This window comes from Hyperolius riggenbachi, chromosome 7 (assembly GCF_040937935.1).
Source record: "Hyperolius riggenbachi isolate aHypRig1 chromosome 7, aHypRig1.pri, whole genome shotgun sequence".
Classification (NCBI taxonomy): domain Eukaryota; kingdom Metazoa; phylum Chordata; class Amphibia; order Anura; family Hyperoliidae; genus Hyperolius; species Hyperolius riggenbachi.
Window position 1 is genome coordinate 170,130,856 of NC_090652.1, and position 22,425 is coordinate 170,153,280.

At 42.6% G+C, this 22,425-nt stretch overlaps 1 protein-coding gene across 1 annotated transcript in view; it reads right to left on the reverse strand.

The window, feature by feature from the left end:
* The window catches only part of LOC137524712 (actin-related protein 2/3 complex subunit 1B-B), a 144,727-nt gene that overhangs the window by 55,032 nt on the left and 67,270 nt on the right, over positions 1 to 22,425 (reverse strand). The window contains exons 2-4 of the mRNA XM_068244875.1: positions 20,048 to 20,113; positions 6,222 to 6,326; positions 1,896 to 2,118 (exon numbers count right to left, since the gene is read on the reverse strand). Coding sequence (XP_068100976.1) covers positions 1,896 to 2,118; positions 6,222 to 6,326; positions 20,048 to 20,111 — 392 coding nt within the window. The 5' untranslated portion in view covers positions 20,112 to 20,113. The remainder of the gene's footprint in view (positions 1 to 1,895; positions 2,119 to 6,221; positions 6,327 to 20,047; positions 20,114 to 22,425) is intronic.

The window sequence follows — 22,425 nt, forward strand, 5'->3', positions numbered from 1 at the left end:
AAAGAACCATTTCCTAAATAAATGGCTAAAACTTTTTTCCTCCATGCGCAGATCATGTCCTCTAGTCCTTTGAGAAGGCCTAGGGACAAAAAGCTCATCAGCCAAGCCTTTATATTGCCCTCTGACGTATTTATACATGCGTCTTTTCTCTAGACTAAATAAACTCAGTTTATCAACCTTTCTTGGTAATTGAGACCTTCCATCCCACGTATCAATGTTGTTGCTCGTCTCTGCACCTGCTCTAAAACTGCAATATCTTTCCTGTAATGTGGTGCCCAGAACTGAATTTCATATTCCAGATGTAGCCTTACTAGAGAGTTAAACAGGGGCAATATCATGCTAGCATCTCGAGTTTTTATTTCCCTTTTAATGCATCCTAAAATTTTGTTAGCTTTAGCTGCAGCGTCTTGGCATTGAGTACGATTATTTAACTTGTTGTCGATGAGTACTCCTAAGCAGGGGCGTAGCAATAGGGGTTGCAGAGGTAGCGACAGCATCGGGGCCCTTGGGTGGGAGGGGCCCCAAAGGGCCCTCCCCCAACTACAGTATTAGCTCTCTATTGGTCCTGTGCTTGTAATAAATCACTTCTATAGATGTTTTGAAAAGTAGTGATCATTAATATACTGTTCCCCATCTCCTTCTTGCACCTCTGACGTTGTGGTTGTCCTTGGCAGGTTTTGATGTGCCATATCAATTGTTATGTATCGAGTGCTTGGGGGGCCCTGTTGTAAAACTTGCATCAGGGCCCACAGCTCCCTAGCTACGCCACTGCTCCTAAGTCCTTCTCCAAGTTTGATGTCCCCAACTGTACCCCATTTATTTTGTATAGTGCTAGACCATTGGTACGACCAAAATACATGACTTTACATTTTTCAACATTGAATTTCATCTGCCATTTATGTGCCCATATAGCCATCTTATCCAGATCCTGTTGCAGTATGTCCCTATCTTCCCGTGAGTTGATGATTCTGCACAATTTTGTGTCATCTGCAAAAATAGCAACATTGCTTACTACTGCATCTACTAGGTCATTAATAAATAAATTGAAGAGCACTGGACCCAGTACAGACCTCTGTGGGACCCCACTGCTTACAGTCACCCATTTTGAGTATGATCCATTGACTACAACTCTTTGTTTTCTGTCCATTAGCCAGTTCCCTATCCATGCACACAGACTCTTCCGCAGTCCTTGCATCCTCAACTTTTGCACCAGACTTTTGTGTGGAACAGTGTCGAAGGCACGATAGAGGGACTCCTTCCTAGCCCCCTGTGTGTATGCGCTCTGCCATTTTCTTAGGCCAGACACACAGCTGCAGCAGTTCAAGCTCCTAGGAGGTGCACGCATCCCCTTACGCCCCAATGCATGCAGGGAGATGTAATCCTTCAATGTGAGTACATATCCCAGCATGCATTTCAACGGCTGGGAATGTGCCTCACCACCACAGCTGCTTCAAACTGTGGCATCTGCAGGTCTGGTTGAAGAAGATGGCAGGGCACACACAGATGGGGCTAGGGAGTAGCCCCCCCCTCCCCCCCCCCCTCCAACGGTTGATACTATTTACAAACCTCCCTTATGAGGAGGTTTGTTTTACATATTTTAATCATACTGCACAGCCAGGGTTGTCTGGTGGTCAGGTCACTAGCAACTAATGCTAGACCACTGAGTGCTGTTACGGTAGTGATGATTTCATCAATATTTTAGATTTTTAGTGCACTGCAAAACATGTCACGGAGCAACTGAAACTTTTTTTCTGTAATGCACTTGAAAGTTTACTGTACTTCAGATTTGTCTTTATAGTAAAGTATGAAATAATGCATGTAGTGCTTAATGGCTGCCTCCACTACTTGCTGAGATTTCTGTAAAGATTACAATAGAAAACAAAAAAACAAATCACCAATCATTCTCTTGCTCAAAATAACAGATGGAAATGAGCCTTGAACCACTGCCCACAGCAAACTTGTTTTCCTTGGGTGACCACTTCACACATCGGGCTGCCCGGTTAATTCTCAGTATAACAAGAGTTGGTTTCCAGACGTTATTCCGCAGAGTCCAAACATAGGCATTCCGATCAGTACCACAAGTAACAATTCGATTACTCTCAGGAGCCCAGTCAATCCCTAATGCCAATAAAAAGAATAGCTTTGATCAAAAGAAAATCAAAAATTAACTTAAAAAAAATAGAAACAAAACAAAAATACATTCTCCTTCTCAATTCCTCCAAATATATGGCTATGCCGGTGAATCTCCTCCCCATACTGTTAAGTTGTTAGAGGCAAATTTTGATTTTGTTTGATGTAAACAGAAATTGAAGTATTTGGGCATATACCTTACTCCCCGGTACCAGGACTTATATTATGCTAATTTTCCACCACTTTATTGGGCTTTGACTGCCATGCTTAAGAACTAGTCACAATATACGGTTTCCTGGTTAGGTCGTTGCGTTGCTTGCAAAATGATCCTCTTATCCAAACTCCTATATTTGTTTCGCATGTTACCCATTACCCTACCCAAGCAGGCACTGGCAGTTATGCAGGCATGTTTAAATAAATTAATTTGGGATAACAAGCCCGCCAGGCACAACCCCTATTTAGACACCCCTTGCAGGGTGGGATTGGTGTCCCTAGCCTATGGCATTTTTATCTGGTGGTGAAACTGGGGCAGATTCTTGATTGGAGCTTAGTGTCCTCTCCCTTGTCATGGTGGGGGTTTGAATCTCGGACGACTGCTCCCTTTCATCTCCCCTCTCTTTTGACCATGGTGACCAGCCGTGATATCCCTTCTTTAAGTAGTCGGAACATGACTGTGGCCTCTGTAACCAGGTTATGGTTGAAGGTTGTCCCTCATTCTAAATTGGTTTCTACCTGTTCACCTAGACTCTCCTTTTTGGGGAATCCCAGGTTTTCCCCTACTTTTCAACATCCCTTTGAGTTCTCTTGGTGGCAGGAGAAGGGATTGACCTTCGCTGCCAGGTTTTGGCAGGGGGGCAGAATCATCTCCTTCCACCAATTTTGTTTTGGACAGGACGCCCCTCTCTGTGAGGGTTTTAGTTATTGTCAGATTAGACATTTCTTTTCCGCTCAATTTCTGTCTTCTCCAACCTTGGATCTTACTACTTTTGAGAATGTATATTTCAGTTTCTCCAGGCATAAGGGGGTTATTTCTACATTGTATAGTTTACTACTTAGTAAGGGAGAGATGGACAAGATGCCTACGTGAGGGCCTTGGAAGGTGAGTTGGGACAGGAGATGTCGTCCCTTCCTGCTGGGAGGCGCTTGCTGGAGTGGTCAAATCTAATATTTTTAAAGACACGCCAACTAAATTATTATTCCAGTGGTATTATACTCCCGTGAAATTGCATAGATTTCTTCCCTCCATTCCCCCAACCTGCTTTCGTAATTGTTGTTCCCAGGGAATCCTCCTTCATATATACATGCATAATACATAATTGCCGCAGTGCTGGTCATTTTTGGGTGAATTGAAGAAGTATTTCTAGGATGTGTTCAAACGCTCTGTGTCCCTCTCTGCTTCCTAGGCTCTCTTGTATGCTCCTAACAAAGAGGTCCCAACAGCTTTTCGCACTTTGTACCACTGCATTGCTTTTAAATGGAAAGCCCCTGACATGGACGTCAATCTGGTTAAACAACACCTTGATACTCTAATGTTGATGGACAAGGTGTTTTATCTCAGCACTGAAAACCTTGACCGTTTCAATGTGATTTGTAATAGTTTTCATTCTTATAGGGGTATAAGTTAATGCTCCTGTCTTTTTGACTTCCTCCTTTACTGGTTTTGATTGATCCCGTTTGATGTATAGTCACCACGCACGATTTTGTATCTGATTTTTTTTTTCCTTTGGGATATGTCTTATTTGTATACAATACTCAATATTGTTCTTGGTCTTATGTGTGATATTTGGACCTTTGTGACTTAATTGGTGGTATTTATTGCTTTTCTGAACTCTTTTTTTCCTTTTTTAATTTTGTCAATGAGCGTTTTATAAATATGTGCACAAGTGTGTATGCCCTCCAGTTACTGTATGTTATTCTCATGTCGTGCCTGATTGTATCTTGTTTTGTGCATCAATAAACCTTGCTTTAATAAAAAAAATAAAAAAATACATTAGGTAATGTAAAAGTTAACCAAACGTTTTCTTTTTGACGTATTGGGTCAGATTTATCAAAACCTGGTGTTGAGCTGATTTACTTCAATTTTCCTTTCACTGGTTTTGATGAATCTGCTCCACAGTTTCTTACTAGTGTTCATTAATAGTGTATACACTGATGCCGGATCAAGGGTCATATCTTGAACACTTTTTTTTTTTTTTTTTTTACATCTTTTTATTGATTCAAATCCAAGAAAAAACTTACATTCAAAGGCGAAGAGGACAAAATATACATTTCTGATTAATTTACCTTTCTAGATACATTGCTTGAGACAATCTTATACATGGTATCACAGATGCATAGATCCGATGACAATGAGTGGAAGATGTTCCAGTCCTGATAATTCAATTATTTCTATGATATTGGCCACAACAACACTATTAATGATTTGTATAATAAAGGTAATCTTTTGTTGACTGATGTCTCTGTGTCTCATTTCTTGATACCAATATTTATATTTAGTACATATTCAAAGTTGCCATTTGGTATATAACTACATATCTGGAACTCTTAACAGCATACATTGTTATGTATGTCAACATTCTTTCTTTTAACTACATTTCTATGTACACATCATCGGCACTTGTAAACGTTGTTTTGTGGCATGAGCCTCAACTGATACCAGTTTAGCCCACTCTTTAGTCTACTCTGCAAAAATCACTTATTTTGAAGCAAGGCTTCCCAACCCTGTCATCAAGTTCAACCAACAGTACATGTTTTGCAGGAAACTGCACAAATTTACAGATGTAGTAATGAGTGTCTCATCAATGCTGATTAACTACCTCTGTGGATTTCCACAAAACATGCACTGTTGGTGGTACCTGAGGAGAGGGTTGGGAAGCCCTCTTTTAAAGCTCACCTCTGGTGTACATATAGTTAAGAAAACTCAGAGGTATGCTTATGCTGAAAAAAAAATCAACTCTTTTAAATAGTAAATCACTCAAGAAGTGCAAAAAGACACCTTATCTTTCTAAAGCTAAGTACCCACGTGAAGATGGATTGAGGAATCTGGGCCGATAAACGATCGTTCCCCGATGCATCTTTCACAATTGTGCAAATTGAAAACGAATGTCAGGATGCAAATGATCATGTAAACAATCGCAGTAAATTGCTGCTGAAGTCCATTGACTTAAGCGAAACATCTAACGATCATACGCTATGTGAACCATCATGACAGTCATTCAAAGAGAATGATCATTGCGGTTAGTCTGGTGTAGGTAAACATCTTTTAACAATTTCTTGTTAAACTATGTTAAGGTAGCTGCCGCTTATGGGCAGATTTGACAAAAGAGACAAATTTATCTCTAATCGAATCTGATTAGAGATAAATTTGTCTCTTTGTCGAAGCTGCCCATATACCACAGGCCGATTCCCGTCCGATTTCAGCATGAAATCTTCAGGTAATCGGCTGAGCCTGCCGCGTCTGCCCTGCATTGTATAAATGTGCCCTCCCCCAGTGTGTGCATTTATACATGACCTGTCCTGTAGCAGCCTCTGTGCGGTGTACATCCATTTCTCTGAGTTCTAACACCTGCATACACGCTGGCGGCACATAGGATCTGATGTCAGACACTATGCCCCACCAGTGTGTATGCAAAACCCCGAGAGATGGACCGACATGGCGCGGCGGCTACAACAGGACAGGTAATGTATAAAAACACACTTTGGGGGCACATTTATGCATTACGACGACAGCGGCAGGGGTTTCGTCATTCCGTCGCTCATTCCGAAATCAGCTGAAGTACCGCCGCACACCCAATCAACCAACTTCTGCCCGACATCTTACAGCATGCGCGATCGGCAATGCAAACAATTTTTGTCCTGAAATTGGTCGCTTTGTCGGTCGGGCATGCACTTGGTGGCATCGATTTTCATCCAATTGTCACAAAAATTGCAGTATGGGTATGGACCTTAAGCTTTACATCCTGCTCCTGCAGTAGCTAAACTAATATAGTTGGATTTTTGCACTAGATAAGAGGAAGGGATGTTATTGTATGTATTTCGGAGTGGAAAGAAGTCCCACTTGATTCTGCAAATAAGATATGGAAACCATTTACCTGTGACCTCTCCATTGTGTTCCTTCAACTCTTGAATTTTGGTCCATTTGTCACCTTCTTTTTTGTAAATATGGACATCATGACTGTTTGGGCATAGGGCAATTTCTGAGGGGAAACATATGAGGTAAGAATATTGATTGTAAATACTAAGATGGGATTTATCAAACCACAGTCAACGCATAATGCAGCATGTGTTGTGACAGTATTACAACAAACAGTGAAAAAAGACAGATATCCTCAACTCCAGCTGATTCGATCTAGCCTCATGATGCATCCTCATGCCAGAATCATTGTAGGACCCCTGACTGTCTACTTGTTTACATGCAAACCCTCTAACGAAAAGTGTTGTTTTTTTTTTTCCTAAAACATTAGCAAACACTAGACTGCGTTCCAAATTATTATGCAAATTGTATTAGAGTGTCATAAAGATTAAATATTTTGTTTTTCAATTCAACTCCTGGATGGTATTGTGTCTCAGGGTTCCTTTGATCACTAAATTCAATCTCGGACACCTCTGATAACTAGTTTGCCAGGTGAGCTCGATTTAAGGACAAACTACTAAAAAAGGGTGTTCCACATTATCAAGCAGACCACTATTTTCAAGCAATGTAGGAAAGAAAAATTATCTCTCTGCTGTCAAAAATTGTGAAATAGTTAAATGCCTTGGACAAGGTATGAAAACCTTTATATTTCACAAAAACGTACGTATGATCGTACTGTTAAAAGATTTGTGGCTGACAGAGCACACACAAGTTTGTGCAAATTAAAGCAAAATGAAAAAGGGTTCTGTCAAACAAATACATCAGATTGAGTATCCTCTGCTGACCGTCCTCAGTCCTACAGAGAGCCTTTGGAACATCCTTAAGCAAAATATCTATGAGGGTGGGAGGAGTTTACATCAAAACAGCAGCTCTGGGAGGCTATGCTGACATCTTTCAAAGAAATTGAAGCAGAAACTAACCAACAATCTCACACGCTCATTGGATGCAAGAATTATGAAGCTCAAAAATTTGATTAAACTGTCTATCTCACTCACCCGTTATTGCAATCCTATCACTGTAATTTTACAGGAGCAGCTGCTCATAAAAAACAATACCATTTGTATATTCAAAAAATTTGCTGCCGCTCACCGGACTCCAATGTATAAAGCCTTTATTGAATATCAAGAGTAACCAAATCACCATCCCTATCCTAAAATCATTTAAAATAATGCGGAGCGCTCCCCATCACCATTCAGCACAGCACACCCACAGACATCCCATTCACTCTGGTACCGGTACCACACCTCTACTATCCACAGAGTGCTGGTGCGGGTGACCGCTGGCTGGATGGCACAAGATGACAATAAGCCGTGGCAGGGCTCGGGCTGCACAGATTGCACCCAGCTTCAAAGGATACAAATTGCGGGGCAGCTGGCTCTTACCACTATACCGACAGGTCGACTCTTCCAGTCATACATTTCCGCTGTGTTCCTTCCTGGTGCAGATCTCCTCGAGTCTTCAGCTCGACCCTACTCACACCACAACGGGGAGCCTATTGACTGTTGGCTCAGCCCCGGGTCGCGGGTACTTGCAGGGAGCCACGAGACACAGAGGTTTCCTTTCCTGCAGCGCGGCCGGCCGGCTAGTTGGAGCGCTCTGAACGCATGTCGTCACGAAGCCATGCCCATCGACGCGTTGCGCCCGCCCACTGCGAGCTTCGTCAGGATGTGTGACGTGGCGGGCAGGGCGGTGATTTATGCGTCATTCCATACGCGTCTATAGTGCGTTCCTGTAGCCGTCACTGGTAACCATAGTTACAGCGTTCTACTCTGGAACTTCTCTCTTCTCTGCATTGCGGTTTCCGCATAGAGTTAAGGAACTCATTGCCTCTCAGTAGTGATCCAGTTAGGCTACCTTCTGGTAATTTTCCATAGCCAGGCCCGTTTTTAGGGCCGTGCGGCCCGTGCCGTCGCCCGGGGCGCTGTTGGGAGGTGGGCGCTGAATGGAGGGGGGAGCCGGAGCCGCGAGGAGGGCAGCCCGACCTCTCCCTCTCCTGGGCCGCCCTCCGTGCTCCCCCCTCAGATGCAGAGCGCAGCAGCAGCCAGGGAGGGAGCGCTGTATACTACATACCTTCCTGCGTTCCAATCGCTGCTCTCTCGCCGCCGGTCTCTTCCTCTCTGCCGCCATTACGATGATATACACGCTGGTTCCGGCTAAACAGAAACCAGCGTGTGTATCATCGTATAGGCGGCAGAGAGGAAGAGACCGGCGGTGAGAGAGCAGCGCTTGGAACGCAGGAAGGTATGTAGTATACAGCGCTCCCTCCTTGGCTGCTGCGCTCTGCATCTGAGGGGGGAGCACGGAGGGCGCCCGGAGAGGAGAGGGAGGGAGAGGTCGGGCTGCCCTCCCCGCGGCTCCGGCTCCCCCCTCCATTATGGGGGACAGCTACCTATCTAACCTACCCTGGGGGGCACCTACCTAATCTAACCTACGCTGGGGGGCAGCTACCTAATCTAACCTACGATGGGGGGCAGCTATCTATCTAACCTATCCTGGGGGGCAGCTACCTAATCTAACCTACGATGGGAGGCACCTACCTATCTAACCTATGCTGGGGGGCACCTACCTAATCTAACCTACGCTGGGGGGCAGCTACCTATCTAACCTATCCTGGGGGGCAGCTACCTAATCTAACCTACGATGGGGGGCAGCTACCTAATCTAACCTATACTGGGGGGCAGCTACCTAATCTAACCTACGCTGGGGGGCACCTACCTATCTAACCTATACTGGGGGGCACCTACCTAATCTAACCTATACTGGGGGGCACCTACCTAATCTAACCTACACTGGTGGGCACCTACTTAATCTAACCTACGCTGGGGGGCAGCTACCTAATCTAACCTATACTGGGGGGCAGCTACCTAATCTAACCTATACTGGGGGGCACCTACCTAATTTAACCTATACTGGGGGGCAGCTACCCATCTAACCTATACTGGGGGCAGCTACCTATCTAACCTATACTGAGGGGCACATACCTAATCTAACCTATGCTGGGGGGCACCTACCTATCTTACCTATACTGGGGGGCACCTACCTAATCTAACCTACACTGGGGGGCACCTACCTATCTAACCTACACTGGGGGGCAGCTACCTATCTAATCTATACTGGGGGGCAGCTACCTAATCTAACCTACGCTGGGGGGCAGCTACCTATCTAACCTGTACTGGGGGGCACCTACCTAATCTAACCTACACTGGGGGGCAGCTACCTATCTAACCTACACTGGGGGCCAGCTACCTATCTAACCTACACTGGGGGCAGCTACCTAATCTAACCTACACTGAGGGGCAGCTACCGATCTAACCTACGCTGGGGGCACTTATCTAACCTGTATTGGGGGCACCTACCTAGCTAGCCTATACAGGTGGCAACTATACTGGCTACCTATATTGCAGGCACCTACCTAAATAACCTATACTGGGGGCACCTACCTATCTAAACTATGCTGGGGGCAACTATTCTGGCTACCTATATTATAGGCACCCACCTAGCTAACCTGTACTGGGGCACCTACCTATCTAACTTATACCGGGGGCGCCTGCCTATCTAACCTATACTGGGGGCAACTATACTGGCTACCTATACTGGAGGCACCTACCTGGCTAACCTATAGCGGGGGCAACTATACTGGCTCACCTATGCCTGGCTACCTATACTGGGGTACCTATTCTTGGCTACCTATACTGGGGGGACCTATACTAAGTGCAACTAGACCTGGCTAACCTATACTGCGGGCACCCATACCTTGCTTGGGGGGGGGGGGGGGCGCAATTTTTACACACTCGCCCTGGGTGCATTTTAGCCTAGAAACTGCACTGTCCATAGCTGCATTCCTTTGAGGCTCTCCATTCTTGACACATACTTCAATCTTTACACGCATCATGAATGTGATACCTGAGTAGCTAGATTGTGCATAGAGTCCAGTATCGCTTATTTTACATTAAGCTTAATCATTGTTGTTGTCTACTTCTTATAGGAAGGGGGCAAAGTTCAGTTCCTGATTCAGACCTGCCGGTGCCAAGGAGTCCAGGAGGTAGATCCATTTCGCTTCTTGTTGCAACAGCCATTTTTCTCTGTCACCTCCTCTTCTATTGCTTTGAAGTCTGTATATCCCCTTGAACCAAAATCCATTTTTTAGGCCACCATGAATTTCGCAGAAGTGTTCAGCCACTGAACTACGGTATTCCCCATTTAGTTTTTTACCACAATTTATATTGCTTAGGTGTTCGGAGATCCTCTTTTTCAATCTTCTGGTTGTCATGCCCACGTACACCATAGGGCATGGGCACTGTATCATATACACTGTCCACTCAGAGTTACAGTTAATGAAGGAATGAATCTTCCATTCCTTCATCTTACCCGGTGCCCGGAAAGTCCCCGATACATCAACATACTTACACGCTGAACATGCACCACACCTATACATTCCTTTGGTGTTGAATTCTGCTAACCAGTTTGACTGTGGCAAAAGATCGGAGTGTACAAGCCGATCCCGTAAACTGGGCGCACGGCGGGCCACCAATGATGGTCTCTCACTGACAATGGGCCCCAGTATTGGATCGACCTGCAACACCGACCAGTGTCGAGTCAGTATATCACGTATACGAGACCAATTGGAATTATAGGATGAAATAAAACTGGGACAGGAAAACTTTTCCCGTTCAGTCCCTGCTCTGCTTTTTTCACGTTTTCTTAGCAACTCAGTGCGTGAAGTTTGGAGAGCTCTTTCTGCACCAGAGCACAATGTCTCATGTCCATAACCGTGATCCCTGAACCGCTCGTACATTGCCGTGGCCTCACTTTGAAAATCCTCCTCCCTGGAACAGTTCCTCCTAATTCGGAGGAACTGCCCCCTGGGGATCCCCCTAATTAAGTGGGGTGGGTGATGGCTGGTGGCGTGGAGGAGGGTGTTTCCAGCTGTAGGTTTGCGGTATGTAGTAGTCCGCAAAGAGGTTTCATCTTTCACAACACGCAAGTCCAGGAACGAAATTCCTTCTTTACTGTAAGTGTGTGTGAGATGTATATTGCGCTGGTTCACATTTAAACGATCGAGGAAAGTTTCCAGTTCCTTCTCACTCCCCCTCCACACCACCAGCACATCGTCAATAAAACGAAGCCACATTTTGACACACGTTTCGAACTCAGGTAGTGTGTATACATCTTTTCTTTCCCACAAGCCTAGATGTAAACAGGCATAGGCAGGTGCGCACGACGCCCCCATTGACGTGCCGTGCACCTGCCTATAGTGGGTGTCGCTGAACAGGAAACAATTGTGCTCTAGTACATACCTCATGGCCTGTACCACAAACTCATTGTGCACTGGCGTGTCAGGATAAGCATCTGCAAGGAAAAAACTCAGGACCTCTAGCCCCACCTCGTGCGGAATAGACGTATACAAACTCTCAACGTCTATTCCCACGAGGATATCATCAGACTCAACCTTCAAACCATCAATCAACCTCAACACATCTCCTGAATCTTGTACATAAGAAGGTAGGGAGGTCACCAGCTTCTTAATTTTTCCATCAATCCATATCGCCAATTTTTCCGTGGGACCATTTATAGCACTAACAATTGGTCTCCCAGGGGGCCTATTTAGATTTTTATGAAGCTTTGGAATCAGGTAGAACACAGGAATTCTAAAGGTATCTATTCTGAGGAAATTTTCTTCTTTCTCATCAAGCACACCTTCTTCTACCGCTTCATCGACCCATTGATTTACTCCATATGCTATTCTCTCATATGGACCACTCCGTAGTGGTTGATATGTATTAAGATCTTTTAATTGTCTGTTGGCTTCCTCCAAGTAAAGATCTCTAGACCACAGGACCACATTTCCCCCCTTGTCGCTTGGGCGTATGATAATGTCCTTTGCCTACTTCAATTCTCCCAGTGCTTTTCTCTCACCAATCGTTAAGTTATCTCTAACTTGATTTCTCCAGGACAATCTCTTTAGATCCCGTGACACTAGATCCAAGAAAATTCCCAAGGATGGGAAGGTCTGTGGTGAAGGCATAAAGCTCGACCTGGAGTGACACTCCACATGATCAATAAGTGCTACCTCACTAACTCCTTCAGGATCATTTACTTGGAATCCATCCAAGTTTTGATCTTTCAAAGTTTCAAGGGTCCTGAGAGCTTGCAGATCTCCAAGGTTCCATCCCATCTCCATTTTTGATGATGTTCCCTCCCAATTTTCACTGTCATGGCATGGATCCCCCCTCTCCTATTTTAAATGATTTTAGGATAGGGACGGTGATTTGGTTACTCTTGATATTCAATAATGGCTTTATACATTGGAGTCCGGTGAGCGGCAGCAAGTTTTTTGAATATACAAAAAGAATTATGAAGCTGCCATCAAATAAGCGGTCCTATGTAAATATGTAACTTCACCTGTTAAGATGTTTTTGAGTGAAATAGCTTTTGATTTCAGTAAACATGACCTCCTAGTGCAGAAAATTCAACAAATGACCATTTTCAGTTTTTCAAAACCTATAAAATTTAATTTTGAAAAATATACCATTATCATTAGGAGGTTTGTTCAGTAAAATTTGAATTATACTCTAAAGGTTGATGACTCAAACATTATGCTGACTGCCACTTGCATCAACTATTTAGGGAAATCAGAGAAAAATATGATTCACATAATAATTTGGAATGCGGTGTATAGCAGAGTACACTAATGGCTTTCACAACAGTTCTGTAGATACAGAGTGCAAGTGCTTTTTTTTTACCAAATGCACATGCACTCTGTATAGCTAACTAGTCTGACTCTGAACCAACCTCAATGGTGGATAAAGATTTTTTTTTTATTTTATGTGGGTGTACTTTTTTTTTTATTAAAAAAAAAAATCATATAATTTGAGCTTGCAGGGGTGTTTAGATGCTTATTCAACAGTTCGAGGTTTAGGTAGTGGCTGGATAGTGTACTAGTTAATAGCACCGCCTCTGACGTAGTCCAGAGTTTGAATCCTGGCTGAAGCCAGTACCTATTCAGCAAAGATTCCTTGGGCAAGACTCCCTAACACTGCAGCTCTCAAGGGCTTTGAGTCTCCCAGTAAAAAAAGTGCTATACAAATGTTAACATTATTATTATGTCAGGAAGAAGGTTATTAAAACATTGATGCATCCTCTTCATATGCAGTAGCAGGAATATCACCAGCTATTAAAGAGTAACTGTCAGGCATAAAATCAATTATTTATTTTTATCTGGTAAACAAGCGATAAGGATGCTAACCAGGCAATTCAAAAGTTAAAAATCACTCTTATTTTACTTCTCCATGAAACATCATTCCCCAATTTCCCTGGTTCCTATTTGGTACATCTGCCGCACAAAGGAAGTTGCAGGGCATGCTGGGTTTTCTTTTTTTCTTCGTAACTTTCCCCTCAGACTTAACTAATGCAGCCTGATTGGCTGAAGCCTCTTTCCCTCCTGCTTTCCCCTCCCACACCTCTATTTCTTTCTACTGCAGAGCTAGTTGTGGGAGTGTCTGAAGAGTGGGAGTGGGGCAAGCGATGATACACTGACAGAGTAAGGGAGGAAATTACGTCATGATTGGCTTCAAGATAGACACAGACAAAATGGAAAATCCCAAGAAGGATTTTTTTTTTTTTTTACTATAGAAAAATCACTAAAATCAAAATGTGGACAGTGCAATGTTATGTAAGTAGAGCAAGTATTTATCTACTTATATATGTGAGATAGTATGGCTGATAGCTCCACTTTAACTGGTGGTCACTAGGCAGTACTGTAATAGTTGGAGATTACAGTACTGCACATGTGTCCAGATCTCCTACTGTGAGCCATATGCACCCACAAGCATGGACTCAAACATACTGTTTGTTAAGTAAGTTTTCATTTGAAAATGGTGTCCAAGTATAGATTTATGCAATCATAGTAAAATCAGGAGGTTAATGTTGTAAATATGACCCAGGTGTGAATTGCAGATGTGCCACCACAAGCACAATGATTCGCTGGGCATGCTAAGAAATCAAGCTGAGGTGGCAACCGGACAATCAATTAGAAAAAGAAAACATTTTTATCATGTGCCTGTGGCATCCAGATTTATTTTTGTGGCTGCTGATAGCGGCTTTTTACATGGGTGCCTATGGCAGACGTCCATTAGTGTTAGGTATAGATTGGGGGGGTTAGTGTTAGACATAGATCGGTGACAGTTAGTGTTAAGAGTAGGTGGAGGTGGTTAGTTTTATTCATAGGTAGAGGAGTGTTAGGAGTAAGTGGGGGATGGTTAGTTACATAGTTACATAGTTATTTGGGTTGAAAAAAAGATATATGTCCATCAAGTTCAACCAGAAAACAAAATACAACACCAGCCTGCTCCCTCACATATCCCTGATCCAGAGGGAGGCGAAAAACCCTTACAAAGCATGGTCCAATAAGCCCCAAAAGAGAAAAAAATTCCTTCCCATCCGACTCCAGATGACAATCAGATAAGGCAACTTGCCTTTGGCAGGCTCCCACGCTGATCCTAGATCATTGCGCTGCCCCCCGCTAGGCTCCTCCGCCTCCCCCCTGCTTATCTGGCCCCCCCCCCCCCGGGTGTAGCAATAAGTATCGGTAGCTTACCTCCGCCGTGCGCCCGCGATGACTGCAGACATCCGTCTTCCAGGCACTTCTCGCTCTAGTGACCGGCTTTGAACTGCGCGTCATCAGTTCAAGCTGGTCACTAGAGGGAGAAGTGCCTGGAAGACGGATGTCTGCAGTCATCGCGGGCGCACTGCGGAGGTAAGCTACCGCTACTTATTCCTACACCAGGGGGGGCCAGATAAGAAGGGGGGAGGCAGAGGAGGCTAGCGGGGGGCAGCACAATGATCTAGGATCAGCGTGGGAGCCTGCCTAAGGTAAGTTGCCGCCACTATTGACACTCCATGGGGGGCCAGGAGACTCAGGCAGGGGGGCAAATTAGGACACATGGGGGCACCGGAGGACATATGGGGGGCACCGGAGCACACATGAGGGGGCACAGCAAGACACATGGGGGCACATGATCACACACAGGACACATGGGAGACACAGAAGGACACATGGGGGCACAGGAAGACACATGGGGGCACATGAGGAAACATGGGGGGCACAGGAGCACACATGAGGACACACAGAAGGACATGTACAAGACGCTCCTGGAATATGGACGCACCAGGTTTAGTATTTTCCCTGGTTTTTGCCCTCTAAACCTGGGTGCGTCTTATATTCCGGAGCGTCTTATACGGTGCAAAATACGGTAATTACAATACTCATTAGTAATCCAAAATTACAAACATCATAAAAGTCCATAAGTTACGCAAAATTTTACATAGATGGCCTAACACACATTTTGCGGCTCTTAACTTAGCCACTTCTTCAGAGGCATGTTGTTGTAGATTCCAGAATTTATGACTGAGGATTATTAAAAACATCTATAGTATCAAACATAGAAAAAAATAATTAACTTAGTATGTTATCGCTCCAAAACCGTGGAAAGCAGTGTGATATGTTCCATAATATGGTTTAACTCACAGGATATGAGATCTAGTATACAACCCACATCAAGTATGTTCTCAGTGCTCTAATCCTCTGGTAATGCTAATCTAGTGTCAGTACCAAGTGATAGTAACTAAAAAAATGGATACAAAGGTCTATAGAATGCCAGACACAATAACAGAAGGCAGTGCAGTTTCTCGGCTAAATTGCACCCAGGGCGAGGGTGGAAAAATCTCCCCCCCATGTGGAGACAGGTATAGGTGCCTGCAGTATAGGTTAGCCAGGTGTAGTTGCCCTCAGTATAGGTAGCCAGCTATAGGTCCCCCCAGTATAGGTAGCCCGTATAGTTGCCACCAAATAGGTTAGATAGGTAGGTGCCCCCAGTATAGGCGAGATAGGTAGGTGCCCCCATATAGGTTAGCTAGGTAGGTGCCTCCAGCATAGGTAGCCAGTATAGTTGTCCCCATATAGGTTAGATAGGTAGGTTCCCCATATAGGTTAGATAGGTAGGTGCCCGCAGTGTAGGTTAGATAGGTAGGTTCCCACAGTATAGGTTAGATTGGTAGGTGCACACAGTGTAGGTTAGATAGGTAGGTGCCCGCAGTATAGGTTAGATAAGTAGGTGCCTGCAGTGTAGGTTAGATCCGTAGGTGCCCACAGTATAGGTTAGATAGGTAGGTGCCCGCAATATAGGTTAGATAGGTAGGTGCCTCCAGTATAGGTTAGATAGGTTGGTGCCTCCAGTATAGGTTAGATAGGTTGGTGCCTCCAGTATAGGTTAGATAGGTAGGTGCCTCCAGCATAGGGGCGAGGGAGAGCGGGTATAGCGCTACAACTCACCTTACTCGATCCCCGCACGCAGCCTCTTACTTCTTCCTGTCCGGGGAGCCGTCGCATTGGTAAGAGCGCCCCCTGTGATGACATGCGGTCAAGTCATCACAGGGGGTGCTGTTACCAACAGAAGCCAGGACAGGAAGAAGATAGAGGCTGAGTGCTATACCCGCTCTCCCCCACCGCTGCACCCCCCCCCCACACCTGCTTCTCCGCCTGGCGCTCAGGGTAGTCACACTGTCTGCACAGGCTTAGAAACAGGCCTGACAGAAGGATCTGTAAACCAATCAGAGCAAGTGAAAGAAGGTCAAGTATAGTCACTAAGTTCCCAAGTAGCAGCACATAGTGAATCATGATATACCAGGGAGTTCAACCTAGATCAGTGTCCATAGTAAAAGCTCATAAACATAGATGAAAAACCACAGAAATACCCTTTGCAAATCTACAATAGATTTATAATCGATTGGTGAATCGGAGGAGATCAAACATCCCAATATAGGAAGACCAGTATGAGTATCATCCAAATGGCCAATTTGAAAAAAACAAAAGAGAGCAAAACAAAATGACAGCACAAACATAGTACCTGTGGCAGAGGTTAGGTGATGTAGGTACAAGGTACCAATGATCAGCAGTTGCTAAACGTTCATCTGTAGGAAGACTGAAGCAACTAAAATGTCAGAGAAATGCTGCGCTGTATGATTGAGAGAATATTAGCAGCATAGTTACCTCAAGCCTTTTAAGTGTGGCCTCTTGATATATAACAATAATGTGCTTACCCAGGTCAGGAGCGGCTACAGCATGGTTTATGGGGTTCAGATGGTGTGTGGCTGAAGTCAGCTGGCAATGCTGGGAGTTGACAAGAGATCAGCTGGCCCTTCCTTCTGTCCAATGCTCATGCTCTAACATAGGGACTGACATCACCCAGAGTAATAGAGTATAATTGCCACAGACTGGGGGTGGGTCTGAGGCTGAGCTGCTCGCCGCACTAAGTGTGTAACCTTCTGATTGTATATCCATGTATTAATAAAGTAGTGTTATGAATCTAGATGTAATTTTTTTATATACAGTACATATTTTTGATTTTAATGCCAGATTCTTTCTCACTATCCCTGGTAGCAGGACAGAGAGAAGCAGCTACACTAAGGGCCGCAAAATGTGTGTTAGGCCATCTATGTTATATATTGCAAGACTTATGGACTTTTGTGATGTTTTTCAAATCTGACTATTAATGAGAATTGTAATTAAATGCTACATTTTATACTTGTTTATGATTACCGAGCCTGAAAACCCTCATTTTTTATTTTTGTCTTTTATTTTATGATGGTTAGTGTTAGGCAAAAATAGGAGAGGGTAAATAATACGAATTGGTGGGGGGTGGTTAGTGTTAGGCATAGAGAACGATTCATGTGAGTTTTAGGGTACAGAGAGTGATAGTATAATATGTTATCGATAATATGTAATTATCAGTATCGGTAATATGTTACCGATATTCTATTTCCGATATTTCGTGCCCATTTTTACACTCTAGGTTTTTAAATGTACAAATTCACACACAAAAAACAATTTCTAGTTATGCTTAATAAACACTATTAGTTCTGCACATTTGCAAAAATACACAGTACTCCATGGCGCCCCTGTTTACTAATGACAATGACAGAGTGATGTTTTGCAGCCCTCTTCGGAGCAACGTAGAATTTTTATCCTTTGGTTCTTCAGACTTTTTCCACTGAATAGCAGGCAATTTTCCATAAATACAGGCCATGTTTGCAGGATCACTTATGCTATCTACTGTTCTTAAAGAGGAGCTGTCAGCCAAACCATCTTAGAAAAAAACCCCACATATATAAGTAGATAAATACTTGCTCTACTTACATAACATATGTATTGCACTGTCCACATTTTGATTTTAGTGATTTTTCTACAGTAAAAAAAAAATTCCTTCTTAGCATTTCCCGTTGTAACTGTGGCTATTTTTCAGCCAATCCTGATTGGCTTACTCTCCTTTGCCTTATTTGCCTTATTTGCCCGCCCTTCACTATAGAAAGTGCATTGTCTCAGCATGAGAAATATTGGCCAATCAGAGAGGAACAGAGGTGTGGGAGGGGAAAACAGGAGGGAAAGAGGCCTCAGCCAATCAGGCCGCATTAGTTAAGTCTAAGGGGAAAGTAGAGAAGCAAAAAGGACAACCTAGCATGCCCTGCAACTTCCTTTTTGCGTGCCAAATTTTGGGTGTACCAAATAAGAGTTAGGTAAACTGGGGAAGAATCATTTATCAACAAGAAATGTAATAGTGATTTTAACGTTTGGATTGCCTGGTTTGTATCCTTATTACTTATTTACCAGATAAAAATAAATTGTTCTGACTGATTGTAACATTTCAAAAATATGACCAATGTACCACACACATATGTTCTATTTTTCCACAATCATAAATAAAATAATTGAAAACTCAGAAAAAAATGGATTGGGTCTGTACATCAAGTACCTAATTGACAATCTACCACACACCATTCAATTTTCATAAAAATTGATCAGAAAAAAACAACACTCCCAACCTTCTGCTATTGACTAAAAAAAAAAGGAAATTCGATTAGATTTCTCAAATGAATGAAAAAAAAAGTTAAATGTTTTTGGGACAACTGATAAAATGTATCTAATTGGTGTAAAATTGGATCTTTTAATTGTATGGTGTGTGGCCACCTTTAAGGTGGCCACACACCATACAATTTTTTAACTATCTTTTCATTGTAATAATTGTAATATATTATAATATAATTGTAATATATATTGTAATATATTATAATATATTGTAATATATTTTTTAGCCTGATTGTAACATTTCAAAAATCTGACCAATGTACCACACACATTGATTTCCCCCCCAATTATGAAAGAAATTATTGATAAAAATTGATCTAAAAAATCCAACACTCCCAATCTTCTTTTATTGAATAAAAACGGGAAATTCAATCAGATTTCTCGATCTAATGAAAAATAAAAAAAGCTTTCGATTTTTCGGGACAACCAATCGCAATTATCAAATTGGTGTAAAATTGGATCTTTTCATTGAATGGTGTGTGGCCACTTTTAAGGTGACCACACATCATACAATTTTTTATTTATTTATTTTCAATTCAAGGATCACAATCAATTTTTCTGATTTATTGTAACATTTGAAATATCTGACCAATGTACCACCCATATATGTGAAATTTTTCCCCAATTATGAAAAAAATGATTGAAAAGGGAAATCCGATAGGATTTCTTGTTTGAATAAAAAAAAACGTTCAATTTTTCAGGAAATCCGTTTTTATTGAATTGCCATAAAATAAGATCATTTTATTGTATTGTGTGTGGCCACCTTTAGGCCTGACCAGGTAGATCACCAGGATTGTATTGGTAAAGAATGTGTTGCTATTTTCCTTTCCTAAAGGTACACAGGACAGTTAAACAGAAATACTCACGAGTTCTATCTTTATTCCAAGCATGACAGCTGATTGGTTCCAACAGAAAACTGTGATAAGCCATTTCTATGTAAACAAAAAAAAGTTAATTTGAAAAACATGTTAATTTCTTATCTTAATATATTTAACTTTGAAAATGTTCTGTGTAAGCTACAGTTACACATACAACAGAGACAGTTTAGGGTAGAATTAAGCCCTGAACACAATTTAGTGGGGCCACTTGAATCTTAATGCTGTATTGACATTTAAACATCTATTTTGTGCAGTCTGTTAAAAATGAATGCCAGGGTTTCAACACTGTCCTGCTTAGCTCTGCTTTAGGAAATGTCAGCGCTCAACAGTCTATCTATAAACCCATAGAATATATATCTTCTTTTAGCTTCAGAGTATGCAACATCAATATCACCCCTCGATGGCCTTAATAATATATTAGCACACAGGTCCCACGTTCCAAAGTTTTCTCTTCACAGACTGCTCCCCTCTGCATCCATGTAAAAAAAAAACACAAAAGACATGGGCGACAGTCCTAGTGCATTATCCTCAAAACGTAATGGTCTGGCACCAGGACACCCTCTGTGGTATCTCTCAGATAATAGTGCTGTGCCCATTGTGTATGCCACACACACACACCGTCACCAGCACCTGCTCTAATCACACCATATGATAGACCAGCTTCAGCGCATTAGATGGCATCCACTATCTTGCATTTGCCCTCAGCATCACACCATCATCTATACAATTTGGAAAGGATTGCATATAGCATAAAATCTCTTTATTTGAATAAAAAAGAAATAAAATTGCACTCAATACCAATCATAAAGCGCTTTGTAAATAAAATCCATGTGGCCACTCCAGCATAACTGCCCAGTACGGAAACCTCCCATCCTCAATATACAATGCTTGCAAAGCTTCTGCACTCAACATACTGTGGTTATAGCTGTCCAATATGTAGTAAGACCCGCTATACCCTCTGCACACTAAATATGGCCGGTCACTTCCACCTCCTTTAAACCAATTGCCTGTTGTGGTTGTGACTTCTGAAACCCTCTAAGAAGCTTTTGGACACAGGTCAGTTACCCAGTTTAATCCCATGTTACTGCTGGCCCTGTGTAACACTAACTACAATAAACAAATAATAATAATGTATTCCAGAGCTGGTATTCAGTGTTTACATGGGGGAAATGCCAACCCTGAATATTTCGGTCAGTGGGTTGAATTCTGTGCAGATAGTGAAGATAAAAGATTGGTACCAAATGATGTATTCTGTTAGGACTAGGATTAGGGACAAAGTAAGGGATGCCTAGTTTTATAGTTTAGGATTAAAAGGGTAGGGATGGCATCAGGAAAAGTTTAACATTTACAGGGGAGATTAGGGATAGTCAAAGGTGAAATCCGCTAGTCCTCTATGACTCAGGCAGTGTGGAGCCCAGGTGACTCAGACCCATAGGACTGCAAGAAGAAAGTGGGTTCCACACAATGCTGTTCCAATATGCAAGCCCTCTTTATTGAATCAAGTATAAAACACACACAGCCAGGTCACTGATATGTTTTGGTCTCACAATGGTCCTTAACCACTTGAGGACCTAGGGCTTTCTACCCCTTAAGGACCGGCCACTTTTTTTCCATTCAGACCACTGCAGCTTTCACGGTTTATTGCTCGCTCATACAACCTACCACCTAAATGAATTTTGGCTCCTTTTCTTGTCACTAATAAAGCTTTCTTTTGGTGCTATTTGATTGCTCCTGCGATTTTTACTTTTTATTATATTCATCAAAAAAGACATGAATTTTGGCAAAAAAATGATTTTTTTAACTTTCTGTGCTGACATTTTTCAAATAAAGTAAAATTTCTGTATACATGCATCGCGAAAAATGTGGACAAACATGTTTTTGATAAAAAAAAAACCCATTCAGTGTATATTTATTGGTTTGGGTAAAAGTTATAGCGTTTACAAACTATGGTGCAAAAAGTGAATTTTCTCATTTTCAAGCATCTATGACTTTTCTGACCCCCTGTCATGTTTCATGAGGGGCTAGAATTCCAGGATAGTATAAATACCCCCCAAGTTACCCCATTTAGGAAAGAAGACATCCCAAAGTATTCACTGAGAGGCATAGTGAGTTCATAGAAGATATTATTTTTTGTCACAAGTAAGCGGAAAATGACACTTTGTTAGAAAAAAAAAAAAAAAAGTTTCCATTTCTTCTAACTTGCGACAAAAAAAAAAAATGAAATCTGCCACGGACTCACCATGCCCCTCTCTGAATACCTTGAAGGGTCTACTTTCCAAAATGGGGTCATTTGTGGGGTGTGTTTACTGTCCTGACATTTTGGGGGGTGCTAAATTGTAAGCACCCCTGTAAAGCCTAAAGGTGCT